Source organism: Armigeres subalbatus, chromosome 2, assembly GCF_024139115.2.
Source record: "Armigeres subalbatus isolate Guangzhou_Male chromosome 2, GZ_Asu_2, whole genome shotgun sequence".
NCBI lineage: Eukaryota > Metazoa > Arthropoda > Insecta > Diptera > Culicidae > Armigeres > Armigeres subalbatus.
Window position 1 is genome coordinate 180,490,178 of NC_085140.1, and position 26,511 is coordinate 180,516,688.

A 26,511-nucleotide genomic window follows, 5' to 3' on the forward strand; every position below is an offset into this window, starting at 1 on the left:
AGAAATTAATGGATATTCATTTATTTATTTATTTTGGAGCAGGGAAAAGCCCGCTTGAGTAGAGCATATCCCTTCCTCAAACGGGCGCAAAACCTTCTCTTCTTTTCATATCCACAGAAATTCCATTTTCCAACAGATAGGGTAAATCACTACTTGGGCCTATGGACCCGATTCCCGGCTCACTGCACAGAAAACTAAGGATTTATACTTTTTGGAAGCCGTAGGTTTATGGTTGATAATTTTAAAAAAGTCTCCCATTTATTTCGCACAATACTCAATATTTCTCAACCATTTATTTCACTCCTAATTGGTTCAATTATAGAAAATAAAAATGTAGATTCCGTACATTCGCTCTCCGTTGCTACACCACTGAGCCGGAGTGAATCTTTCCACTTTTACAAAACAGTATTTTCATATAAACACCTACCTGAAAATCGTCACAGTTCTCGATACAATCAATGCTTGAAGCAGTTAATCACCACACAATAATTCTAAAAACACGCAATTTAATCTTTTCTATTTGTTCGTTTCACTAGAACTAGTATAAACACATTAAAATACATTTAAAAATCTATCCTTAAACCGAACAAAAATTCACCTCGGCATAAAAACTTCTAGCCGCACCGTGCTGCCAAAAAGCCAGGAGTCTTTTTTAGCATGAACAAAATCCTTCAACGTTCATAAGAAAACTATCTAATACGTTGACGCTATCATGTTATTTATAATTCTCTCGATTTCAAAAAGTGAAAAAAAATATAGTTTTTAAGCGTTTGGAAGTAATTTGGATGAGTGAATATATCTTTTCAACCAAATAAAATTTTTTATAAATAATACCATCTGACATCATGTCGGCGTTGAACGTGCATATTTTTGTTTACGTCGCATTTTCTACCGCCCCGAGAGAGAATGAGAGTAAGATGTTGAGAGATTGAGCGAAATTTTTCTTAGGCCGGGAACTGGTTTGGAAGTGGGCCGGAAACTAAATCACTATGACTGAAATGAGTGCTGGACCTCATTAATTTAAATCAAATAAAAGCTTTTTCAAACGATGTTTACCAAGAAAAGCTATTTTAAGCAGAAGTGAACCCCATTGCAGTATTGCACGGCCCACGAAATTTGGAAAAAGTTGCTTCCTGTCATAAATATCAATTAAATAATGCAGTCGTATGCATGTTAGGCCGGGAATGGGGTAGGAAACCCTACAATGTTTACTTAAAACTATTACAATTTGTAGATTCTTAATACTAAATATCCAGACTAACTAACATTAAACTAGAGTATATTGGTTTGGGAGGCGGCAAGTATTCGACAAAACTTTTTCCGAAGGTTGAAGCGAGAGATATGAAAATCAAATTCAGTTGCACCACGATTAAAAATGCGGCACATACAAGTGAATGGTTCATTATGCCCATAATTTGTGTGTGCACCCTGGAGAACCAAAAAATGAATTGAGTCGAAGCTGGCGGTAGGGAACATTTAGATTAATCAGGGAGAGCAAATGTGGGCAATCAATTCTGGATTCTAGAAGGTCCGCAACAAATAGAGCCCTGGATACGTCACGACGCTCACTTAACAATTCTAAACCAATAAGCTTGCAGCGGTCAGTGTAACTGGGTAGGTTATTTGAATCGTTCCAGGGTAGATGCCTTAGGGCGAAACGAACAAATTTGCGATGAATTGCCTCGATACGCGAGACACTGTTTTTATAAAACGGTGCCCAAACGACTGAAGAGAATTCTACAATCGACCTTACTAAAGCACAATACAGGGCTTTCGGACATTGGATATTCCTAAAATCTTTTGATAAACGGAAAATGATACCAAGCATCTTAGAAGCTTTGGAGGATCGATGAATTGAATCAATAGTACACCTAGATCCTTAACGACACATTCTTTTTTAAGATTTGCTGTCCCTATCTTGTAACAGTGGTCGATAGAAGAGCGCTTGTGTGAAAATGAATTCACTGTGTATTTATCAGCATTGAGAACCATACGATTTGTTTCATACCAGTCGATGAACACATTGAGCTGAGTTTGTAAGCATCCTGAACATCATCAATAAGCATCCTGAACATCATTAACAATCCAGTAAAGTTTAAAATCGTTAAAAACAAGGAATATTAACGGTCCTAAATGACTTCCTTGTGGTACACCTGAAGTAACAGAGAAGTACGATGAGGTGCAATCGCCAATCTTAATAGCCATTTCACAACCGCCTAGATAGGATTTAAGCCAACAAAGGAAAGATCCTGAGAAACCGAGACGTTCAAACTTTGCGATAGTAATAGTTGATTTTGTCGAAAGCTGCCGAGAAATCAGTGTAAATTGAATCAACTTGTTGTCTTTTCTGTAGAGCTTGTGCGATGAACGATGCATAGACGATAAGGTTGGTATTTGTTGAGCGCTTCGGCATGAATCCATGTTGATGTTCCGAGATGAAATTGCGACAGTTATGGAATATAAAGTTATAAACTACTTTTTCGAATAACTTTGAAATAGCACACAATGCCGCGATACCACGATAGTTGCCAACCTCGCGTTTGTTGCCTTTTTTAAAAAACAGGGAAGACATAAGATTTTTTTCCAGTGGTCAGGGAACATTCCATTCTGTAGGGATAGGTTGAATAGCTTAGAGAGAGGTTAAGATAAACTTTCTGAGCACTTCTTCAAAGCGAATGCAGGAATACCGTCGGGTCCAGGATTTGTTGAGGTCTTAATTGAGGAGCAAATATTTTCAACCACTTCAGAATTTACAATCGGATGATGTCCAACCGCAACCGGAGGACGAACGGGAACGTTAATAGCGGCTTTGCGAACTTGTTGCACATCCAGAGATTCGCTAACAAAAACACTTGCAAACTGACATTTGAATAGGTCACAGATCCCTTTGGTAGATGAGAATTCAACGCCACCTTTGGACATGACAGCAGGTAGGCCCGATTCTTTCCTTTGATTGTTGACATAATTCCAGAATCCTTTAGGATTATGCCGTAGTTTTAATTGAACTTTCCGTTGATATGAAGAAAACAGCCTTTTATTTAAACGTTTGTAACGGGAGTTGGCAAAGATGAAGATTTGTTTACAATACGGAGACTTATACTTCGAGTATTTTCGCAGAGCAGTTCGTTTAAATAAGTTGAAACGTTTGAGGCGTTTGTTACTCCAAAGGGGGATTTGGCACAGATTTTCGGGCACGCTTTGGAATGAATTGGTCGATTGCATACAACATAATATTGCTGAATGAAATAACTGAAGAATTCAGGTCCTGATCGATAATGTTGAGCCAATCTACGTTCGCGAGAAAGGTATTCATACTGGTGTAATCACCGTTTTTGTAGTCGTAGTTTGTTGCTTCCAGAGGATCCTTAATCACGCAAGGGATAGCGCCACTTACTTCTATCATTAACGGCGGGTGATGAATCGACGATAGCACCACTATGGGAACCAAAATTAATTTTTACCGCCACTAAAGGAACAGTGTACCCATTAGTGGTGCAAGCGATATTTGGTAGTTGTTGATGTTAAATGACACCAATCTTATTTTTGATAGCAAATTTTGTTAGTATATCTATTCTCATGTTTATCAATTTAAAAAAAATCTTTTGTTGATCTACTAATACCTCCACTATTGGTACCATTACCCTACCACAATTGGCGAAAATTTCTTCAATTTCATGGGCTAGAGGTAGATTCGGTTTGCTCAATTTCATCATGGGTCAATTCGAGCTGATTACTCAGTTTCCAATTTTTCTTAATAAATTCGAATAAATATAAAATCAAAAGTGCATTCAAACATGAACCAAAATAGGTTGATAACCTAATTAATCAGCATAAACTCCAGTCGGAATACATTACAATCCAATCGATGATGCAATGCGCGAGTCAAAATTTTAAACTGCCAGTTTTGCCGATCGGTGACTATTACCCACACATACATCTTTTCGGAAAATTACTACACCGATGCATCGTGATGTATAGGTATGCTCTTCTATGTTTTGATCGTATATTTGGCGTCCACCGTAATGGGGCTTTTGCATTCGAGTCAAGCACAGCAGCAGCTAGGGTAGTCCAGGGTATTAATTGAAAGAGCTGCGAACCAACGTAATCCGTCCACCTAATATACATTATTATTGAATTTGTAAAACTCAAATTGTGTTCAATTGTGTTTCAACAATATTGATTTATGGTGTGTGGATTTCCAGCATCGTGGTTCACTTCATAGGTAGTGTAATCAAATCCTTTCACTTTCAAAAGAAATGTTCATCGCACTTCGAACGGTTTTAGCAACATGATGAAACATATTATTCTTCTTCTTCATCTTATTGGCAATACATTCCCCACTGGAATATTGCCGCCTCTCAGCTTTGTGTTCATCAAGCATTTTTATGCACAGGAAGTCGAGAATATTTCCAACTCGAAATTTCCTATTATGAAATATATCATGCTGATCCGTTTTGAGAAAAAAAAATATAAAAAAAAACTTTGAACGACTCTCTCCAACGGACACATCAGTTTACGGAATTACCATACTAACAAAACATACGCGTTTTCTAACACGGAGCGAACAAAACGAAAATGCATTCATTTGCAACTATGTGATAAAGCAGCTAGAAGGTTTTATGATAATTCTTATAAGCCAAATAAAAGCGAATCTAGAAGCACAACAAGCGCAAGGATTTCGGATATTATGAGTGATGAAACGTTTGTTTTTTGTTTCAATAATTTGTATTGTTTTCTGAACTTTATGACAAAATATACATAGCCTAAAAGGATTTTTACACACATGACTCCATCACGTTTCTGTACACAAGGATACTTTGCTGAAACTGACCTTCATTTGTTTCGTTCACCACATTGACATTAGATAGTAACAAAATAAAAACAAAAATAAATACAACATAATGCCATAATTAACAGACTTTAATGACTTATTTACAATTCTTCGTTATTGACAGGCTATATTACAAATTTCTTTGAAAATCAACAGTCACACTCTCAGATGTTTCGTTTTCCGCTTTTTGTGCAAACCGTTTCTATCTTTTCGTAGTAGGGGATCTGTTCGTAGTTCCAACTCACTGTAACAGATTTATATCATCTCGAATGAAATAAATACAGCACCGCTCTCATCGGTTCTTTTCTCTAACATGCACTCACTTTTGGAAAAATCACAGAGATAGGAAACAAATCAAACTGCTTTTCATTTCTTCGTTGTGATAATGGGACCTATAAGATGAAGTACCGGAACAGTTACCCTATAACTTCCAGCCTCAGTACAACTCAGCGCGAAGGCCTCAATGTCAAACATCTCAACGAAAACGTGTGCAAGAAGAAAGCACTACCGTAATGTTCAAGCCTGTACCTGACTGGCTCTTAGTGGACCTTCGACGTTTGCTTGCGAAACAACAACAATAAATGCCTCTTATCTACGCCCTAACGTAATCCACGACTGAGAGATGTTGATTGAAAATTGAACCGAAGGATGTGTCAAAGATATGCGAGCATATAACTCTCGACATTAATGCATTTGCTTGCTCTCTGACTCTCGTGCGGACGAATTCCCTCGTAAAACCGCAAGGCAACAAACTCACGTGTTTTTTTTTCTTTTCTTTTCTAAGTTTGCTTACAATTTTCGTGTCGAGGCTTTTAGCCCGATTCGATTGAAGCGGTATCTCGTTTCACACAAACAGCTGTATCCTACACTCTGCGTTGGGCTTACGAACTAACACATATTTACATGATTACAAAAACATTGAGTGCGCCGGCATGTACGACGAAGGGAAAACGTTTCTACGGTTCAAGCGTATACATGATGTGTGTTTGTATCGGCTGGCGACGGTGCGGTGTTTGCTTTCGGTCGTTTCTCCACTCGGCGCGGAAAGACACGTTGGTGGCAGGCCGGCAGCGTGAGATTTCAATTTTCGTACGACTCGTCGTCCCGTCTTAACAATCCGATAAATAATGGGCTCACGGATTGACTGCCACCGTTCCGTATAGCGGATCGCGCATTGTTGGGCGCTGTTTCGGTTCCGTTCGGGCGGCTAGGGAATATCTATCACAATCGTTTCTCGAGCAGGCGACTGCGGTGGCAGCAGCATGTCTCATTTATCCAGGCTGTCATTGTTGGCTTGCTGATTTGCCATTCGGTTCCACTGCAGGTAAAAGGAGGCTTGCAACATTTGATTGAGGAGCGGGTTAGCTGCCATCGGGGGCACCATCATCCCGTTGTTGTAGTTGGCCATAATGAACTTTTGCGCGTTGCTAAGGTTGTTGTTCATCATCAGCATGTTCATAGTTGCTTCCTTGGATTTGTCCACCATCGGAGGGGTGGCCACATTGGCATTCGGTTTTGGAGATTTCTGCGAGGATTTTCTCGGTTTGGGTTCCGATTTTTTGGGTTGGTGAAAACCGGATGGATGTAGCCCGAACATAGGGCCCATGGAGGCGAGCGCAGCGTGCGATGGAGATGTTGAGGATACAATCGGCGGGGTTTTCGATTTGGGTTGCACTGGGGAGACGGAAGGCTTCGGAACTGGAGGTGACATGCTCTTACGATGATGGATTGGGGCGGGCATGGAGGGGGTTCCGGTTGGCGGAAAGAATGTTCCAGTTGGTTTCGGTGCAATTGGGACGTGTTTCGAGGCGATCGGCTTCGGCGGGGAAGGCATGGGCCGTGGGGTTTGGTTTCCACTGTTCTTGTTGATGAGATCTAGCTCGGGATAGGAGTTGAGCTTCACAATGCCATTGCTGAGGACGGTTGCATTTGGAAGCTTGAATGCGTTGTTGTTTGGCACAGATGCCGGAGGGGTAAACACCGGAGAGGGTTGCTTTTCTGGCTTGTTGCCAGCCTTGTTGGGTCGCTGTTTTTCCACTTTGCCTTTAATCGATTGAATGAACGAATCCTGGAATGAGGATTTATCCATTTCACTGACTTTTCTCGCTTCGGTTAACGCTTTCAGTGTATCGGCTTTGGTCGGGCTCAAACTTTTGACGGGTTTCTTTTGAGAGCCCTCCTGCGTTTTCGGTGGCGTTGTTCGGTCGGCTTCCGTAATGGAAATTTCCGGCAGCTTCAGGATTTCGATGTAGTTTTTGTCCTCTTCCGGTAGACTTTTTCGTGCCTTCTCCCGAGCGGCTTCGTCCTCCTCCGTCGCCAAGGTGATAGACAGAGAGGAAGGAATATTGATTTGATTCAACAGCGACTGAACCTTTGGCTGTTTTTCCGGAGGTTCTTGCTTGTTTTCCGGACTAGGGCAAGGCCGCTTTCGTTCGTTTTGCTGCTCAGGTTTCTTCTCCGGCACAGATGGAGGTGAAACATTGCTGCTCTTGCGGTCATTCAGCATATTTTGTACAAAATTAGCATATGCAAGAGGGTTAGCGTACTTGTACTGCTTTGTGGAAATGTTGAAATTGGGATTGTATTGAGGCGAATCCGGCGAGTAGCTTGGGGAATTGGAGTAGGAAGGTATTGGCGTCCGTGAGCCAGCCGGTGCTTTGTTGGCGTTGTGCAAGGCATAATTCAGGAAATTCATTGGCCGGTTCTTGTTTGGTTTTGGCTTTGACATTGGTGGCACAGCAGCCGGGATGGCAAAATTATCGTTGTCCGAGGGTGGACCGTACACTTTGATGTTTTTCTTGGCATCTTCCGGCTTGATTTGACTAATTTCCGTGTCTTTGTTCGGGGATATGGTCAGATTGATGGTGGATGGGTGGTGAGGGCGTTTCATTTCCAATTGCTTCTGCTTGTTGTTTCTCATGTAGTCGAGATCTTTCGGCAGAAGGGGAGGTAGTTTCTTCGTTGGTTGTATTGGTTTAGGCATCGAAGGCACTGCAGGTCGCTTTGAAGGGGCGTCGGCGGTAGGTTTCGGAGCAATCATCACAGGTTGAGCAGGTTTTGGAGCTGGAATATTGTTCGCAGAGACCACTGGAGGAGGGAGCACCAGTGGTGCTTTCATTTCACATAGTTTTGGATTTTGTTCTGCTTTTTGAACGTCTTTGATTGAATTTTCGATTTTAATAGGCAGGGGCTGGACTGGCATTGTAACCGGGACCGCTGCTGGTGGACTTTCCAGCTCTTTTTTGACAGTCTTTACAGGAGTTGTTAGTGAGGCCATGTGCTCTGATGTAGACGACTTGGTCTGCTGCACAGTTCTTTCTACCAGCGCCTTCATCTCATCATCGGAAAGCTTAGGTTTTTTGAGAACATTGCGACCTGAAGGTGCTTCCTTGTTCTTCCGCTTACTGTGTTTGATTTCGATACTTGATGAACTCGGAGGGGAAGATGAGTTGGACCCCGGAGAACTTGTCACCGATCCTGATTTATTGCCTTGCACTGATTTGATTGGTGTGAGCTCAAACGAATTCAGGAACTGCGACTTTTCATCTTCCAATGTATTTTCGGTTTTGTGTTTCGGCGAAGAGGACGCCAAAGGCAGAGATACCATTTTCAACGTTGATGTCGATAACTCTGGACTTTTTTGATCAATTTTCAGAACAATGGATGGTTGCACTTTTTCCAAATCCAGATTTCTTTTGGGAGATTTCACTTTTTTCGCACTTTTGTCCATTAGTTTTGCTTCTTTCTTCGCCTTTTTACTGTCATACTCATTATCGGCACTTTTATGGTTATTATTCTTCACATCACTGAGTCCACTGAGTTCCACCTTGTAGGGAGCCTTTTTACTGCTCTTGCCATCCTTCTTTACACTGACTAGTCCGTCTTTCACTTTTTCTATCTTAATCTTGAGATCACTGGTCGATTTAATCTTATTGACACTCTTGTCCTTGTCTTCGGATTTCTTCTTCTTAACCTTCTCTCCCTTGTCCGATTTGTGGTGCTTGCTGCCAGGATCCGGCTGAGGGCTTTGCAGGATACTGACATAAGTGTTTTTGTTCATTTCTATTTTGAGCTTTATCGATTCATTCTTCTTCACTTTGGGCTGTTCAGCATTCTCCACTTGTTGTTGTTGTTGCTGCTGCTGCTGCTGCTGCGGCTGTTGTCTTCCGAGCGTGGCCACATTGGGTTTCACTTCCAACGCGGGCTCACTCATACCACAGCGAATGGGGGCAGCAGCGCTTTTCATCGCCGGCGTGCTCGTCGTTGTCGTTTTCGGCGGCGACATTGGTTTGGTTGTCGTTGGCACCAACGAAACTGGCACGGTCACGAAAGCCGGAGCAGCGGTCACGATGGTGGTGGTGTTGGTGGATTCAGTACCTTTGTTATCACATTCCACCAAGCTCGGCTCTTCGCGTTTAATGTCACTTGGTTTGATGAGGTCCAAGTTTTCCTTGCAGTCGGTATCCTCCTCTTTGATGGTCGTCAGCGAGGTGCTGCTGCGGCCGGTTGAGAGGCTCGGCGATCGCCGCAAGGGAACCTCCGGCAGCTCCACCGATTTCATCTCGTGCGTTCTGATGCGGTAGAAGAATCGCATGTGGGCATCCTGCGAGAAGGGGTGGAACAAAGAGAGAAAGGATTGCAATTGTTAACCGACCATACATTTATTAAATTCTTCGGAAATTGGACCACGTATCATAAAGAATCGTTGAGACGGAAGAAAAAGTCAAGTCAACTCACCTTTTTCCACGTGTAGATATAGGCCACATCCATCAGGGTGTAGTGGTCCGGCAGGGTAATTGTTTGCACTTTGTACATGATTTCCACGTAGAAGTGGTGCGTCGGAATGTTGTACTTGTTGACGATGAACTTCTTCAGGTTGGCAATCGTAAAGACGGCCGGGCATTTGAGAATTTTCGGCTTGAGAAGCTCTTCGTTGTCGCCGGCGAGCTCCCTGTGAAGAACAAACAAAAAGGGGGAAAAGGAAATTTTAATTTACTTTCTCGACTGTCTCAGATTCAAGTAAAAGAATTACTTGTTTGTTGATTTAAAAGGAATAAAACAATCGACGATTAAAAAAACTATACGACGAAGTTCAGGAATGATTTGAAAAATCAATGGAATAACACCCGAGGGATTTAATTAGATCAATAACTTGATGAAGCAATTATCATTATGCTCAATATTTCATAGCAGATCCGGATTTCACCGGAAAAGTAAGTAATGAACCAATCATCGCACGGAACGTGCCCCAATAGATTCGACGAACAAGTGGAATCAAGTAGAAATAATTTATCGGCAATAATTTATCAGATGCGAGCAGTGGCTGGGGCAGACCGAGCCGAAAAAGTTTCTCGGCAGCTCCACCGATTAGGTTCAATATTTCACCCAAGGGAGAAATTCTCTTTCAACGGCGACGAAGACGTCCATCGTCAAGCTTCGTTTTCCGGAAAACTTTCGGCACCGTAATTAATGAGACACAAATTGATTCTTGATAGCGAACTTACCGGTCGGCGTACTCCAGGGTGAGCGAGAACATGTCGCTGGGTCCGAAGATGAGATGCTCGGTGTCTTCTCCGCGCTGTTCCGGCGTCGTCAGGGCGGCCTTTTCCGGGTGCTGCCGGTAGAAGGCTCGCTTCCGGAGCAATTCCTTCTCGTACAGCCCCGGAACCAGTTTGTACACGATAGACTGCAGGGTAGCGTCCGGTCTGGAAAATGGAAAGACAGAGAAGGAAACGAACTTTTTAGATTGGTGGCAAGGCAATTAGAGGTTCTGTGGCATCGAGAGGATCTAAATTAGACCGCTCGTTGATTATAATATTATTTTTATTAAAGTTCTATCGTGTATCGAACGTGTCAGGGTTGGGGTCGGTTCGCTGCAAACATAAACAAGTGTTGTTGTTCCGAAATTAATTCGTGCCGGCATCATACGCAACGCATATGTCGCACGCCCTTGGCTTCTCAAATGCGTATCTACCGACCCGGGCATCGAACCGACAAGGCGGCAGGGCGAGGGAAAAATGATAATTATCTCTCGTTCCTTCAATTCCGCAGCAATAGCAGCACTGCCAAGTGGTGCCTATCCAAAGCCATGGCTAAGCTGCCGTAGCGTAGCGCAGTGCAATGCGTCGTCGACGTCGCCGAGCGGACAAGTTTGAACCGCTGCTGCTCAAATGTTAATTACATTTTATAGGGAGGGAAACTAGACCAGTGCGGCCGTTATATACCGTAATGCATTGTTTACGACCTGAGTGTGGCTCTCTCTCCCTGTCTACGTCTACATGGTTCACTTTTAGCCGTGGCAGAATGCTAAGTTGTACATGAAATGAATATTTGATTAACATATTTAATGGATTATGCATCAGAGAGTCGAATGAGTTCATCGTTTTCGCTCACTGTCGCCTCTACACTGACAGTTTACTGCATTTTCATCAGATCTTCGTAATGTTTTTACCGAAATAGTCAGAATTAGGATTTTTTCCAATAAAGATTAACATTAACCCAGCGTTTCGAAAGTCAAGCATGTTCGAAAACCATTAACTACTGTGCCCTCACGGCAATAGACATGTTGGCGCTGTTTGCTTGTGATCATCGAGATTAAATATATTTGAAGAATTACGTGCATGTCGCACGTCGTCTAAGGAGAGTCCATAAATCTTCTTTCACCTGATCGATTGTGTCATAGGTTCCGTACATTCATTGTCACATACTCGATAACATTTTCAGCTCCATGCTTCCTATTTTAGGGTTTACAGAAGTCCGCGTACGATGTTTTTTTTGGCTTTTATAAGGAAACAACAATTCGCTGTCCTCTACCTTTTATACCATCCATCACTTGTAGGTTCCTCATTCCGGTGGACGGCGCCTCCTCCGTCTGCCCATTTCATGCATTTTTGTTTCACACGCACTTCAATTCTAATGGCCTAAGCCTGGTGTGTCTCTGGTCGTATTGCGTTGGGCAATTCGCCGCCTGATCCGAATCAGCTGCTCGCTGATCTCCGTCCGGCTGTTGGACGACTTTCGGTTCAGTGTGCGATAATTTCCTACTGATAGGCCACACGTCTTCGATCCGTAAATATATATCCACTGTGATCCATATCGGTAATAACGACAGCAGTTGCAGCAGCAGAGTGACAGTTTTTTTTTCATCCCGTAAGGACATGCCGCCGTTTATCGGCGGGAAGGGATAGCAGGCGAAGGAAAATCGGCACGATTTCCCCTTTTTATTGATTTTTCGACACATTTGCTTTCGGATCGGTGTGTGCCGCCGTGTGGTGCTGCAGCAAATCCGAACCAGGGAAGATTTTTGCTGATGTCTCTTCTTTTTTTTCTTTGGTAGGCTTTTTTTCCGGTTGGTAGCATTTTTTCTGTTCGAATGGCATTATCGTGCATGTACAGTTAGCTTCCTATTTTTCTCAAAAATCTAAGACAAAAATTTATAGAAGAAAAACCCTGATTGATCCACCTAGCGGTGTTGTTGCTTTTCTCGCCCAAAAAATTATAAATGAGTATTATTAGCGTGTTTAGGCATAAAAAAAAGTGTTTTGGCCATAATCTCTAATCCCATTGGGGCAGGATTCCCCGTCAAATGTAATCTAACACTTGAGTGATTCGGACAATGCTATATTCCAGTGACGTAAATGATGATGAAAAAGAGAAAAAGTGGGCTTATTCCGAAGAACTAATCAATGGTCTACAGAATGGCATTATAGCTGAAGGTGAAGATCCGGGAAGAATCTCCGTAGAAGCTTTAATAAATGTCTTCCATTTGGATTGCAAAACCATGGTATGGAAGAACTCGTGATACTCACAAGAGCTCAAATTGACAACGCAACCTGGGTCATGTATTCGTTTTGACCGACGACCATTACCCCGAATATACGCTACATAAGGCAGCATGTACCGAGGTGGTGGTGGCTTGGCAAACACTTGGGAAAGTTGTGCGAAGTGCTCGAACCAACGTTTCAGCTGGACAGTAGATGACTTGTAGCGTTTTTTACAAAGATTCATGGTCGTCGTCGTGATATATCGCCGAGGAGACAAACGAATGGCCTCGATGGCTGTGGAGTTCTATTCTTCGTCGGCGCAACGCGACCTACGCTTACCTGTTTTGCTTACACTTTTCGTAATGGCATATCTGTCCCATATGAATAGAATGGGATACTCAGCAAACATTGGACAAATATGTGGTTACAGGCAGTACGTGAGCGGTTCCAGAGACGTTCATCGTTGACGGGCTAAACTTGTGGCTCCTTTAGTTTTTCTCCATCGCAGCTTTTGTCGGTTTTTGATGTAAAACCATTGATCTTCCACTTTCCGTAATATCTGCATGAATCTACTAGTTCATAGTAGGATCTTTTAATCGTCTGCTAAAAAATTCCGAATTTTATTTAACCGAATTGGACGTTTGGTTAAAACTAAGTGGTGCCCCACCAAAAAAGAATAGCTGGCTTCGCCAGTGACGGTCGTTTTATCCGTTCGAAAAATGACATTACCGACCGTGTGATCAAGACCCATTCGGCCAAATGGCCTTTTCTGCTAAACGATCGTTTTAGCCAAACGACAGTTTCGGCTAAATGACCACTTCAGCAGAACATTTTCAGACGATCGTTCATTTCGGCCAAACGACTTTTGGCAATATGATCAGGAACCAAGCAGCACAAGTCAGATAAAAATGGTTGCAGCAACTGGATTGTGACTAAATCTGGTCACATATGAGTTGCAGCAACCTATGTGAACTCATGTGTGCTGCTAGGGGACGTGTTCGCCCAAACGGCCCTTTCTGCCAAAAGATCATTATGGACACATGACATTTTAGGATAAATGAAATTCGAACGAGACATTTTTAATTAAGATGATCAGGTTTCATATTTTGCAACCCGAACCCGATTTATACATACCTTTCAAACCTACACCCGGTCCGAACCATGAGCAAAAAATCTTTTCAAACTCGTACCCGATCCGTACCCGTTAATTTTTACATTCGTGAACGCGTACCCGACCCAAACCCGAATTTATTTAAATATGGGTTTAGGATTGTTTGACCGAATGCCATTCGGCCGAAAGGGTCATTTGACCGAATGCTGTTTGGCCGAATAGTTTCCTTATTAAATGTGTGAAGTCAGAAGTGAGTAGTGCGAAGAAGGAAATGTTTGTAGTGGGAAGCAAAAAGTGAGAAGGGACAAATGAGATATGAGTAATGTGAAGTTATTGATAAGAAGTGAGGTGTGATAGGTGAGAAGTGATAAGTGAGATAGCGAGTAGCAAGCAATACGAAGCAAGATCATATCTTAATGAAGAATAGACAAAAAAGAAGAAAAGAGGGAAAAGAAAGAAACAAGAAGGACAAAGAAAAAAGGGAGAAGACATAAGAAAGAAAGAAGAAGGAAAAGGGAAGAAGGGAAATGGAAAAAAACGGGAGAAGGGAGAAGGGAGGAGGAAGAAGGAAAATTAGAAGGAAGAAAGAAGAAGAAAGAGGAAGAAAGGAGAATGAAGTAGGAGGACAAAAGGAAGTAAGAAGAAGGAAGTAGGAAGAATAAAGAAGGATGAAGAAAGGGAAAAAGAAGTAAGAAAAAAGGAAAAAAGGAGGATGAAAAAAGAAGAAGAAATAAGGGAAAAAGATGAAGGAAGAAAAAAAGAAGAGATAAGAAAGAAGATTTAAGGGAAAAGGAAGGAATAAGGGAGCACGAAGAAAGAAGAAGGAAGAATAACCAAGGAAGAAGGAAGGAAGAAGAATAAAGAAAGAAGAAGAAATAAGGAAGAAAGACGAAGGAAGTAGAATAAAGAAAAAGGAAGGAAAAAAGGCGAAGGAATAAGGGTGAAGGTCAAAGGCCCCTTTTCACTTTTTCTGTTCACTTCTCATTTCTCACCTTCCTACTTTTCATTACCTACTTTTGTTTTCCCACTCTTCACTACTCGTAATCCGTGGTCAAATTTTTCAACTATTCGGCCAAACGGCATTCGGCCGAATGGCCTGACACCTAGTTATTTGAACACGACGAACTATTTTTTTGCCGAAATACTCAAACTAGATATTTCATATTTTTTTTTTGGCGTTTTAACCCCTAACGGTCATTCACGTCTGGTATTTCTTTTTACATCGAAAAGGATGTAGGCGCAAATAACGAACATGCCTCAAAGTTATCAGAAACGAATAAAAAAATATTTGGTGGTTTATTTTTTAAACCCGTAACCGACATTGGACTAATTTTCCAAACCCGAATTTGATACTAATTTGTCGGGTCTGGGTTCGGGTCGGGTTTCGCGTTAAAAAAAATCTGAAACCAGACCATCTCTAATTTTTCAGCCGTATGCCCATTTCGACCAGACATTCTAGGTAGCACGACTCTAGGCCACACGGGTTCCAGCCTAATCATTTGTTTGGTCAAATGACATATTCTACCAGCCAACTTTCCAAATAAGATGGAATTGGAATGATTTGGGGTCGGATTTTTTGTAAATACAGACCCCGTTCGATTTTGGCAACATTCGGTTTGGCAACATTCGATTTTGGCAACACATTTTTTTTATTTTATTATAATATTGCTCAAAAACCAAGTAAATATCACAGTCCTTGTAAAAAAAACTGGTTGGAGCCCGAAACAGACGGAAAAAACGTAAAAATATCGCTTGAAAAAGTGTCAGTGTCACAATAAGTGAATAAATATGAAATATCATGAGAAAATAAAAATCATTCGATTTTGACAACATTTGATTTTGAGTTTGGGATGACAGGATGGAATACTAAAAATCAAATTGGCAGCAACACTGATTTTTCATAAAGAATTTAAAATATTTAAACTTTAAATTTAAATTTAAACTTAAAAATAGTATACCCCATTTGATATAGTTTTGTCAAGTTGACACATCATTGCCATGTAGAGCAATCGCATCGCCTTGACTATCAGAGGTTCCCCATAGCGGTTCTGATGAATCGTACTACAGTATTGGGATTTGTTTTCCAAACTTCAGAGGGTTCTATCTGTTGGTTCTGTTGGTCGCTGGCAGGAGGGGCTCGACTGCGTTGAGAGGGATAGAGGCTTCCTCAGAGCTAGCGGCAAGGTTGCGTCCCGATGTCCGACTTGTAGTTTCCAAGTGAGGTTGGCTGAACGAACGGCTGAAGGCGAGAAACGGATCAGAGAGCAGATTGTTCCGTGGTGCTGTGTACTGTTGTAAGAATGTTATAAGGCCTGCACTTACGCTTTTTTGGAAGATCTGGAGTTTTGCGAGTACTAAATACGTTAAACCCAACAAATGAAACATTATGACTGCAATTCATGAGAATTCTTGAACCTCTACAGTGTATATGTATCCTCTTCGCTCGAAACTGGAATGGTTTTTCTCACTGGTATAATTTATGTCACTCAGATCTGCAACGTGAAGCAAAAGATTGTGAGCTTCATTGCATTGACCTACGTTAGTCTGCATATAGCTCTTTCATGCTGATTCAAGCACTGGTTTTCGAATGCCTAAATTTCTCACAATTCCGAATCCGTTAATATTGTGGATTTTTTTTTTCATTCTCGTTGTGGCGAGGATTGTCTAACCTTCGGCAGCAACATGTTCCACAAATGTGCTGGACTTCCGCATAGCATTTTTAATCTCTCAATTGTCTGGGGTACAGCGCTTGGGAGAAGTAATCTGATCCTGACATCCTCGAGCACCTGATACGCCGTCGAGCCCAATTTTCGACATTTGAAAAGCTGCAAGCTACGTTTGCCAAGTTGAAACTACTGTTCAACATTGGTCATTTTTCAACGGTCTTAGTCCAACGGTTGGCATCTGTTTTGACAGGAACTACAGGATTCTTCATTTTGTTTTCTACGTTTTGCTCTTGATTTCACTCACACGCTTTTCATGTTGCGTTTTGTTCAATATTTGCGATATACGGAGCTTGTCAAATTTTCACCACCTTAAGCGAAACCTTCGTCTACATCACTACTTTTGATTGCTGCAGCTTTTTTTTCCTCGTAAGAATTACCGAAATTCTTCTTTTAAACCTCATCAATCAGAAGACAATTCAATGGGCAGAATATAAATTCTCCAGATTGCCTTTAAAACTTTCCTGATAGTTTTGGGTAGTCCGGATTTATCATTATTTGTGATTGATTCGTAGCTTTCGATTTTCTTTCTGATCTTCATTTTCTTTCGATATCCATTCTGACTCTTTACATTTGTTTTTGATATTCCTCTCCATTTCGAATGTGTTTTTTGAGCTGCTTATCCAACGTCCGTTTTTTTTTTGTATTCGACCTCATAACACATAACAAATACATGTATTGTCATCCGATATTCGAGTCACCTCTTATGCAAAAACATCTCCAATTCTCCAAGTCCCGCTTCTCATTTTCTATGTTTTGTTCGTGTTAACGCATCTTTTCTTTTTGACTTCATTGCAGAGTGTAAAATAATCGAAATTTTTTGGTGAACACCACCTTTCTTCACTTGTCAGCTCACTTCCAGACATATTCTTAGTCGGATCTGGACAGTCAATATTCAGTTGAATATTAGTCATTGAATATTTATGCACATTTTACAAATTGATACATTATCTGAAATCTGAACACGTTTCAAATGAGTAAAGTAATTTATCACATAGAATTGAATCCGATTCTCATCCGCGAGGCACTTTCAATAGTAAACATCAACATAAACAATGGTAATTATGTTTTTTCTGCACATAGCAAGCACACTCAGTGACAGTCGAATGAATGAGTTTGTGGAGTAGTCGTCTGACTATGTCATTCTATGTTTTGAATATTCATGCGATGTTTGTCAAAATTCGGACTGAAGTTGCTTCATGAAGCTGAATATTTTATGCTCTGCTTATTTGAGAGGTTTTCAGCCCTAGGCTGGCTCACCTCTTAAAACGCATTTCTTTTTCCACATTGGATTGGGTTTGGAGACTCCATTATTATTTTTAAATTGGTAGGGAGAAACGAATTGTGAAATTGGAGATCGGATTCAGACCAGACAGTCAATATTGGATTTTGTTAAAGATTGGATTTGAAGATTCAATTCGTATTAGAAAATTGATGAGAAGAAACGAGTTTTGAAATTTAAATTAGAAAAAGGATAGAAATATAGAACTTTGACAGTCGATATTGGATATTGTTGGAATTGAAGATTCGATTCGAATTTGGAAATAAATGAGGAGAAACCGATTTTGATAGTTGAATTGGAGATCGGATTGAATTATAGGACTGGATAGTCGACATTGAATGATGTTGGAAATTGGAATTAAAGATTTGTTTTGGATTGAGAAATTGATTAGGAGAAATTAATTTTGATAGTCAAATTCAAGATTGGATTGAATTATAGGACTTGGATAGTCGACATTGAATTTTGTTGGGAATTGGAATTGTAGAATCGATTCGGATTTGGAAATAGAAGAAGAGAAACGAATTATGAAAGTCAAATTGAAGATCGGATTTAAATATAGGACTTGGACAGTCGATATTGATTTTTTAAAGATTTGTATCGAATTTAGAAAATAATGAGGAGAAATGATTTTTTTGAAATTCAAATTTAAGTTCGTATTAAAATATAGGACGTGCACAGTCGTTATTGAATTTGGTTGGAGATTGGACTTTGCGATTTGATTTGGAATTCTCGCTTGGAGATAGGAATTTTTGGTTTTGAAGTTTGAATTCGGAGGATGACTTCAGAGATTCAGGTTTTATTTTAGGAATACTCCGAAGATAGTTTTGAAGGCGGATCTTGAGAATACTCTTCAGATAGAATAATTAAAAAAGCCAGAATCACCAACAAAATAAATGTGGGTGGTAATCCAGTTGCAGCAAAAACATCACAAATTCTTCGAGAGGAATACAGCGGAATCACGTACATTTCTACTCATTTGGAGAACTCAATTCACCGAAGGAAATTTGTTTACTAAATTTGAAAACAGGGTTTGAATATGGGACGTAAACCGTCAGTGCAGAGCTGAGTTGGATATAAAATTCGGAAGAAAAATTTAATTTACTGTATTGGAATTATCGAATTGAATTTATGATTGGTCTTTGTATTAAAAGAATGAATTAATTAATGTGAAAAAAGATGTAGAATTGAAAGATTCAATATGCAGATAAGAACTAAATCTGATTCAATTAGGATTTGAAGATCGGATTACCGAAGCATTGAAAATTGAAATTGCATTTAGGTATTCGAATTGAATTGATATCTGAACATTTATAGAAAAAAAAATCTTAGAACTGAAAACATGTGTTTGAGAGTAAGATTTGTTATGGAAAAGGTGAAAAAATCACTACCTACCAATGGGACTCGAACCCATACCGACAATACGCTGGAACTGTGCTTTACCACTATACCACGGTCAGCTTGATGCGGTGATGGGACATCCGCTATTGTAGTTTAGTAAGTAAGTAAGTAAGACTATTGTAGTTTAATGAGGGTGAAATCAAGTTTATCGCAGCATAGCGGTAACTCACCCGTCTAGCGTACTGGAGGTGTGAGTCCGATTCCCACAGGTAGACAACGATTTTTTTTTTTGCAGACTTTCATAAATCATGAACGACAATACTCATCAAACGTATTACATGTAAAAGAAATCTGCCGTAGCTACCGTATGGGCACTGGGGATAGTTACGATTTAGTAGGCCTTCAAAAGTACAGTTTCCTGACGAAAGAAACATTTATTAATTAAGAAAGCAGGATCCGTCAAATGCTATTTCCGAAAATAGATTATTTTAAGGAACGAATTCATTTGGATATAAAATAACATTACAAAAATACAATTAAGTACAAGAAATTGAAATACCGTTGATTTGAAAACTGATTACGATTGTCTATTATATAATCAAACCTTCATGACGAAATATAGATGAGCTTTTCGAGAGTCATTTAAATATTCAATATAAATTACTTCTCAAGCATTTAAAATCACAGTACTACCGCGCATCCCAAATGCCACATCCAAATTCATCTGCCCTTAATTACCATTCAATACCCTCTGCCATATAAATGCAATATCACCCACTTATCAAATTCCTTCATCTCCGCGCGCCGTTAATCTTCCGAGCCTCCGCCAGCACTACCTCCGCTGGGAACCCTTCCCTGCGAGCCCAAAGTCGTACCGCACCAATTCAGCAGCCGTAAATCTTCCTCCATCCGTCCGCCCGGCCGTCACTCACTTCTCGCTCCCGGTTTGAGCATTACGGCCTCTGTAGCAGCAGGTCGCCAATGTCGACGGATGGACGCGGAGCTGCCGGAGGCCGCCGCTCGTCGATGCCACACAGTTCTCAATTTCGGCTTCATTTCCGTTCCCTTTGGGCTCTCCGTACCCACCGTCAGCGTCGTCGTTGTGGCATTTCTCGATTCTCTTCGGTGCCGGCCACCGCACCGCGGAAGAGCAGATGAACGTAATGCGGCCTATACCGCGCGCGCCACCACGAGACCAAACACCGGTGTGATGAGCAGCGAGCCCGCTATATTTTCACAGCTCGGCCGTTCGTTCGCTGTGTTGGTGTGCATGTCGAAATGTGGCGAACGGACGACGACGGCAGCCAGCCGGCAGGAGGAAAAGATAGACACAAGAATCACGCTCCGATGACTGGCATGATTATGATCACCGCTGCTGCCGCTGTTCCTTATTTCATGTACCGGGAAATATCGGATCGTAGTATTACGGAATGAGCGCCCTGCACAATACGCTTCTTCTATGTTTTGGGACGCATGGTCGATACGGCTTTTGGGAAGCGCACCTCGGGAGAAAATAAAGAAACCCAGTAGAGAGCACATTGTGTTGCTTTTCCCGGTCTTTTCGGCCAGCTCTTCTTATTGCGCTTAGATCGTGTCCCCTTTTTCGGTCGGTTTCCATCGAAGGCCGTTTTGAATGGAACCGTAAACATGAGGCAAATTTAGAGCTGTCAACAGCAGATTGTGACGGATGTGAAGATGATAGTAGACGATAGATCGAGCAGACTGAGCATAGATAGGCTCCGGATGGATGAGTGTGCTCATGAGAGCAATTAGAAGCTCCCCTATGACAGCAGTTGGTTGCTTAGCGTGAAGGTAAACAATGCGACTTATGTCAATATCAACACCAGAACTGCAACCATACGGTGCCACATGGTAGCATGTCGTTATATGACAAATTTATGTTTACAGTGCGACAAATTGCGTATTATAGTCATGGGGGGCATTAGTTAGTAGTATGTGTGTATGAATGGATGGTAAGAGACACTTACTTGATGTTCGGCTTCGCTTTGTTTATCATCATCTCACACTGTGGACAGTACTGCTCCGCACGCAAGTGTTTCATAATGCAGCTATGGCAAACTGAAAGTAGGGAAGAAGAAAATAAGGATATAGCAGATGAGAAAGACAAACATTAATAACGATGACGATGCGGTCTGCTTTTTTGCTCTAGGATTGTTTGCCGAGTCCTTGAGTGCTCCGTTAGCTGTGTTGGTCTACTACAGAATAGAGACCGATGAGAAATGGCAATAGCGAAAGCGGCAATCTCGTGGGTGTTAGCAAGGGATTGAGTTCCCTGCGCTAATGAGCAAATCAAATTATTCATCCATAATAAATTCGTTTGTGGATGGCAGAAGCGCCCTAGGGAAGTAAGATAAATGATGCGAGATAGCTTCGTGTTCCTCGTTCAACGTAGATGTCGTCGAAGGAAACACGATGCACCCCATGATTTCCCCTTGTTGCGAAACCGTATTGCAATTTGGAATATTATTGTTTACGTCGTTAGCATCAGGAGGCAAAAAAGGTCTAGTGAACCGCCTGGAGAAGAGTTATTATAATTCCGTCCCTTCCTTCATAACCCCTACATGCAATTCCTCAATGGAAAGAAGGATATTATTATTCTGCCTGTATCCCTGTGAAGCATAGCTAAGGAGAACGAAAAGCCTCAACAGAGCATGGAAGCATGCGATTAAAGAATTCATCCTTGAAAGAGAACCGTACGAAAACAAGTCTATATAAAAGAAGTGGACCCATGTCGATGATGGTACGCAACAGTTCAGCATATTCAAATAGTTAGATGTTGGGAAATTCGATACTCACATGAATGTAGACACTCGACAATAGTTGTTGCATCAATCAGGTAACCTTTGCACAGATTACAAGTGATGTAAGGATTGACCGAGCTGAGCAGGACCTTGCTAGGTTTGTACGGCGATTCCGGTCCACTGACCACCGTAGTGATTTTGCCGGATTTGGTTGTATCAGTAGCCATTGCAGTTATATCCTTTTTAACTGTAGCCAGCTGGCGAACCATTCAGAATAATCCTCAGTAATCCAAGTATTTGCGTAATCCAATCATGGGTAATCCAAAAACGGGCACTAACCGCACATCACTTAAAGCTTCTTCGTAACCATTCAACTCTGCCTATTATAAAACCAAATTTCCGTTTCTCTTCATTTCTTCACGTTCATCGCAAAACAAAACAATCTCTCAGCACGGCAACCCCGATTTAATAACACCATAAAAATCTCAATCATCAGCAGGCACGCACACAATCAACTCACGGCACCACATTTGGCGGACCAACTCCGAGTGCTCGCCGCGAAAGGTTGTTGAAACACGAAAAATTGAGTACGCGCGTAACGAACCCGTTTTATGCTGAGGTCTTCAATCTTTTCTTTGACTTGTTTCTGCTTTCCGAGAATCACTTCAATTCGCGAATACGAAGGTAATGCCTCTACTCACTCTTATGGCAAAATCTCATTGCTATCTGTCAGACTGTGCGTGAAACATGGCCGCCAATCACCTTTCTCTTGTCCCTCCACAGTAAAAACCCATAAGGAACTGTCAGACTGTGCGTGAAGAATTAACCTTCGTCGTCGCGAATCTCTTCTTCACTGACGCTCTCTCACTCTCACTACTGCTGTTTATATTCTCTTTTCAAATTCGTGAAAACGTGCGACACGCTTGCGAGGCACTCTGGTCTACGATCGACGACCAACTGATGACGATGCTAGCGCTATATACGTCAGGAACCACCACCGTTGGGGAACACTTCTCTTCACTCTCTGTATGTGTACTAACGACCCTCACACACACTTAAAGCGTTTTTTTTCTGTATGTTCACTTCATTTGAAACGCAGTAGGCTGTTGAATTACTTCGCCTGATTGCAACCAACTGCTTTTTGATTGATAGATAACTTCGTTATGATTTTATGTATGTTCTTGCGATTTTTTCGCCAAAAACGCACGTTTATCTCACTCACTGGCACTAAATTAGTAGATTCAACTAATTTAACTGATTTAACTCCAAAGATCTCACATTACGGGGTCTCAACTTCCTAAACATGACCAACGTCAGTGCTGTCTCGAACGAAACTGAGCCATCTATGTACCGCTCTAGTGGCGGCAGTCCCTAGCGGCAACAGCTGTACATACATAAGCCCCTGCTTGAACGGTGCTCTTATGTACGGTTGAATTTTCCTTTCTACACATACTACCGCACCTCAACAGCATCGATTCATATCCAACAAACGGACTCGTCCGTTGCTTCTTCTCGCTCTCGCGTCACGATGCAGGGAGCCTCGCGTGAAGGAGCTTGAAATTTGATCCCCCTCTTTATGGCTTGTTTCGTATCGTCTCGCTCTCGCTGGCCACCGAGAGCTTTGTTTTGCATTCACTCACACCCGCTCTTGGCTGCCGTTTCCTTGATGCGGGTGACGACTGACGGTGCGTTCTCGCACATAAGTGAAACAAATTTATATAATCGCATAGGGAAGCGGTCGGCCACAGCGATACTTACTACATAAAGATTCAGTTTTTGGATCGCTTGCTGCTGGTTTCCGCTTTAAGTTGAGTGAAATCGAATTTGAATGATTTTAGTGTTGCTGCATACATTAAAATTCGAAAATAAGCTTGACACTTGCAAGGCATAAGAACTTGTATCTGAATATTATGGATTTACGTCAATATCATACTAACGTCTTTAATTATTGGGGGCAAAAATAATGTTTTTTTCAAAACACGTTTCAGCAACATGTACTGAAAACCTAGCTGAAAACATTTTTTACTCTTCTGTTCATGCTGTGCTTTTTCATCAATGTAAACTTCAAGAAAAATACCTTTTCAATTTTCATTCAATCTCAATTCCAGTCCCAATCTTGCTGTTTACATAAATGATGCAAGCTGCGCAAATACATCACAAACACTTCCACTCCGGCCAGGAGGCCAAAGAAATCGTCTTCGTAGCTCAATCGACAAACTGCCCCAGCCGTCACGATGCGCAAACACTGCTCACTGCAGTGGTATGTGTGCCCATTAAAACCCTCGCTCGAGAGAGCACCGTTGTCGACGTTGTTGGTGGTGTCGCGATCATTCATGTACATAAGACTGCTCGGTATGAATATCCATCGACAGCTGCTCCCTAGTGCGAGTATATAAAACTTGAAATACGACACGAACCAAAAAATGCAAGAGCGTGAAATGATTTTCGATCGTATCGGTTGGCGCTGCTATGAGGAAATTTAATTAAGCTCGAAATATTTGATTACCATTACTAAATTTTCGGCTAATTTGAATGGTTTTCTCTTAAATATTTCTTTATTGGTGATTGTTTAGATTTATGAACTCATATCAAATTGATAATCTCTTGCATATATTATTACTCATACAAATTTGAACATCAAAATATTATGTTTCTAATTTTATCACTTCCAGACCAAAATGTTGAATAAACTTTCAAACATGAACATCCGTACTGAATACCCTCTTATTGAAGTGAACAAGTTTCGTTAATTCCCCAAACGGAAGGAAAATGCGGACCCTCCAAGCTAGTTGAACGAGCTGAACACATTCAGTTTTCTTCTTTCTAATGTCGTTGTCTATTTCCTCCTTCAACCGCTTCTAGCGCCCGCTCTGCACATCCTGCCTGCTTATGTATTGGTTGTACCTTTCCATTCCTTGCGTTCCTCCGAATAATAAAACAAAATGTACATAACGATATTTTTTCATCACTCTCGTCCCTCTTTCTCTTCAAATGTTCCCCGCAGTGGCAGCAGCAAAAGCAACTACACCACGTCTTTCTCATTCGCATTTCAGATCACGGCTTGGGGCATTCATCCAACTTGCTTATGTACTTATTTTTTGTTCGAATGTGGAAAGAAAAAAAACTACCGAACGATTCGAAAAGCATATTTCGTATCTGGAAGAAGAAAGAAAAAGAGAACTTTTCGAATCGATTTATGTCGGTTGTCCCTGACTACTGATGGAACAATGATGACGCATGCTGGTGTCTACATTTTCAACGAGACGATAGTCGAAGCATTCGTTCATGAGTAATCGCTCCCCTGAGATAGCGGGCTATTGAGGCAGACAACAATGATGAAGGAAGTTACTGCAACGTGGTGACAGCGTTAGATTCTCGATATTATGAATCAATTTGATGTCTAATGAATGGTTGTTAAATCCTGGTTAAAATTACACAGCGAGGACTAAAGAGCTTGATAAAGTCTATCTTATATATAAAAACCAATCTATGTATGTATGTTCGCTAACTACTTCTGAACCATTTGGCCGATTTCAATCAAATTTGGTACATACATTCTCTATCCTCAGAGGAAGTTAACGAAGGGGGTCGCATGGTCATTTGGAAAAGGGGGAGGGGTGGTAGGAGGGGTTTTGTTTAGAAAACGAACAATTCTGTGTAACTTTCAACTCCCAGGACCGATTTTTACCAAATTTTATACACATATTCACTATGAGGAGACGATCATATGGGAGGGTAATTTGGGAAAGAGGGGAGGGGTCTGGAGGTAGGGGTATTGTTCAGAGAACGGGCAATTCCGAGTAAATTATGAGCCCTGGATCGATTTGAACCAAATTTGGTACACACATTCTCTATCCTAAGGAAAAGATAACAAAGGCTGTGGGATGGTCATTGGGAAAAGGGGAGGGTATAGAGGGAGGGATTGTCCTTAGAAAACGAACAATTCAGTGTATCTCCCAACCCCAAATACCGATTTCAACCAAATTTTGTAGACATATTTCCTATAAGGAGGAGGAGGAGGATCATATGGGGAGGTATTCGGGAAAGAGGGGAGGGGTCTGGAGGGAGAGGTATTGTTTAGAAAACAATCAATTCAGCGTAACTTCTCAACCCCTGTACCGATTTTAACCAAATTTGGTATACACATTCTCTATCCTAAGGATAAGATAACAAAGGGGTGCAATGGTCATTGGGAAAAAAGGAAGGTAAGGGGGAAGGGGCTGTCTTTAGAAAACGAGCAATTCAGTGTAACTCCCAGCCTCCCATGTGTTCATTCCAACCATATTTGGTACATGTTCTCTATTTTTGAAAGATGTTTATTGAAAAGGCAGAAGTACCATAGAAATCTTTATATCAGTGCGTTAATGAATAAAGCTTTTACCGAATGATTAAATTTGTTATGATTAAATCATCCAACTCTATGATTAAAGATTATGATTAATAATTTATTCATTTTTGACAATGATGACTGATAATGAATTACGATTAAATTCATTTTTGACAATCATTAACGACTATGAATAATGAAAAAACCGTTCGAGTATGATTAACGATTACCGATCGTAAAAACACATAAATAAAGTTAAAAAAAAGATTACCAATCGTGATTACATGTTGACACGCTATGTGATTAACGATTAATGATTATAAATGATCAAATTGAGTGATTTGCATAGTGATCAATAATCGAGTAACCTTTAT

The 26,511-nt window shown here is 41.1% G+C and overlaps 1 protein-coding gene across 3 annotated transcripts; it reads right to left on the minus strand.

Annotated features, from left to right (window-relative positions):
- Positions 1-4,702: 4,702 nt before the first annotated feature.
- Positions 4,703-23,144, minus strand: LOC134211321 (polycomb group protein Psc). Of its 3 annotated transcripts, none has more exons than XM_062688078.1 (6): positions 22,638-23,144; positions 21,866-22,190; positions 21,037-21,127; positions 10,336-10,536; positions 9,569-9,782; positions 4,703-9,434 (listed from the first exon to the last, which is right to left on the minus strand). In XM_062688078.1, exons 2-6 carry the CDS (start codon positions 22,077-22,079, stop codon positions 6,099-6,101), a joined length of 4,056 nt encoding a protein of 1,351 aa, XP_062544062.1. In that variant the 5' UTR covers positions 22,080-22,190; positions 22,638-23,144; the 3' UTR covers positions 4,703-6,098. The 3 variants fall into 3 exon arrangements, with proteins under 3 accessions (XP_062544062.1, XP_062544063.1, XP_062544061.1); XM_062688079.1 differs by having other exon boundaries at positions 23,033-23,048; XM_062688077.1 differs by lacking the exon at positions 22,638-23,144 and having other exon boundaries at positions 21,866-22,505.
- Positions 23,145-26,511: the final 3,367 nt, after the last annotated feature.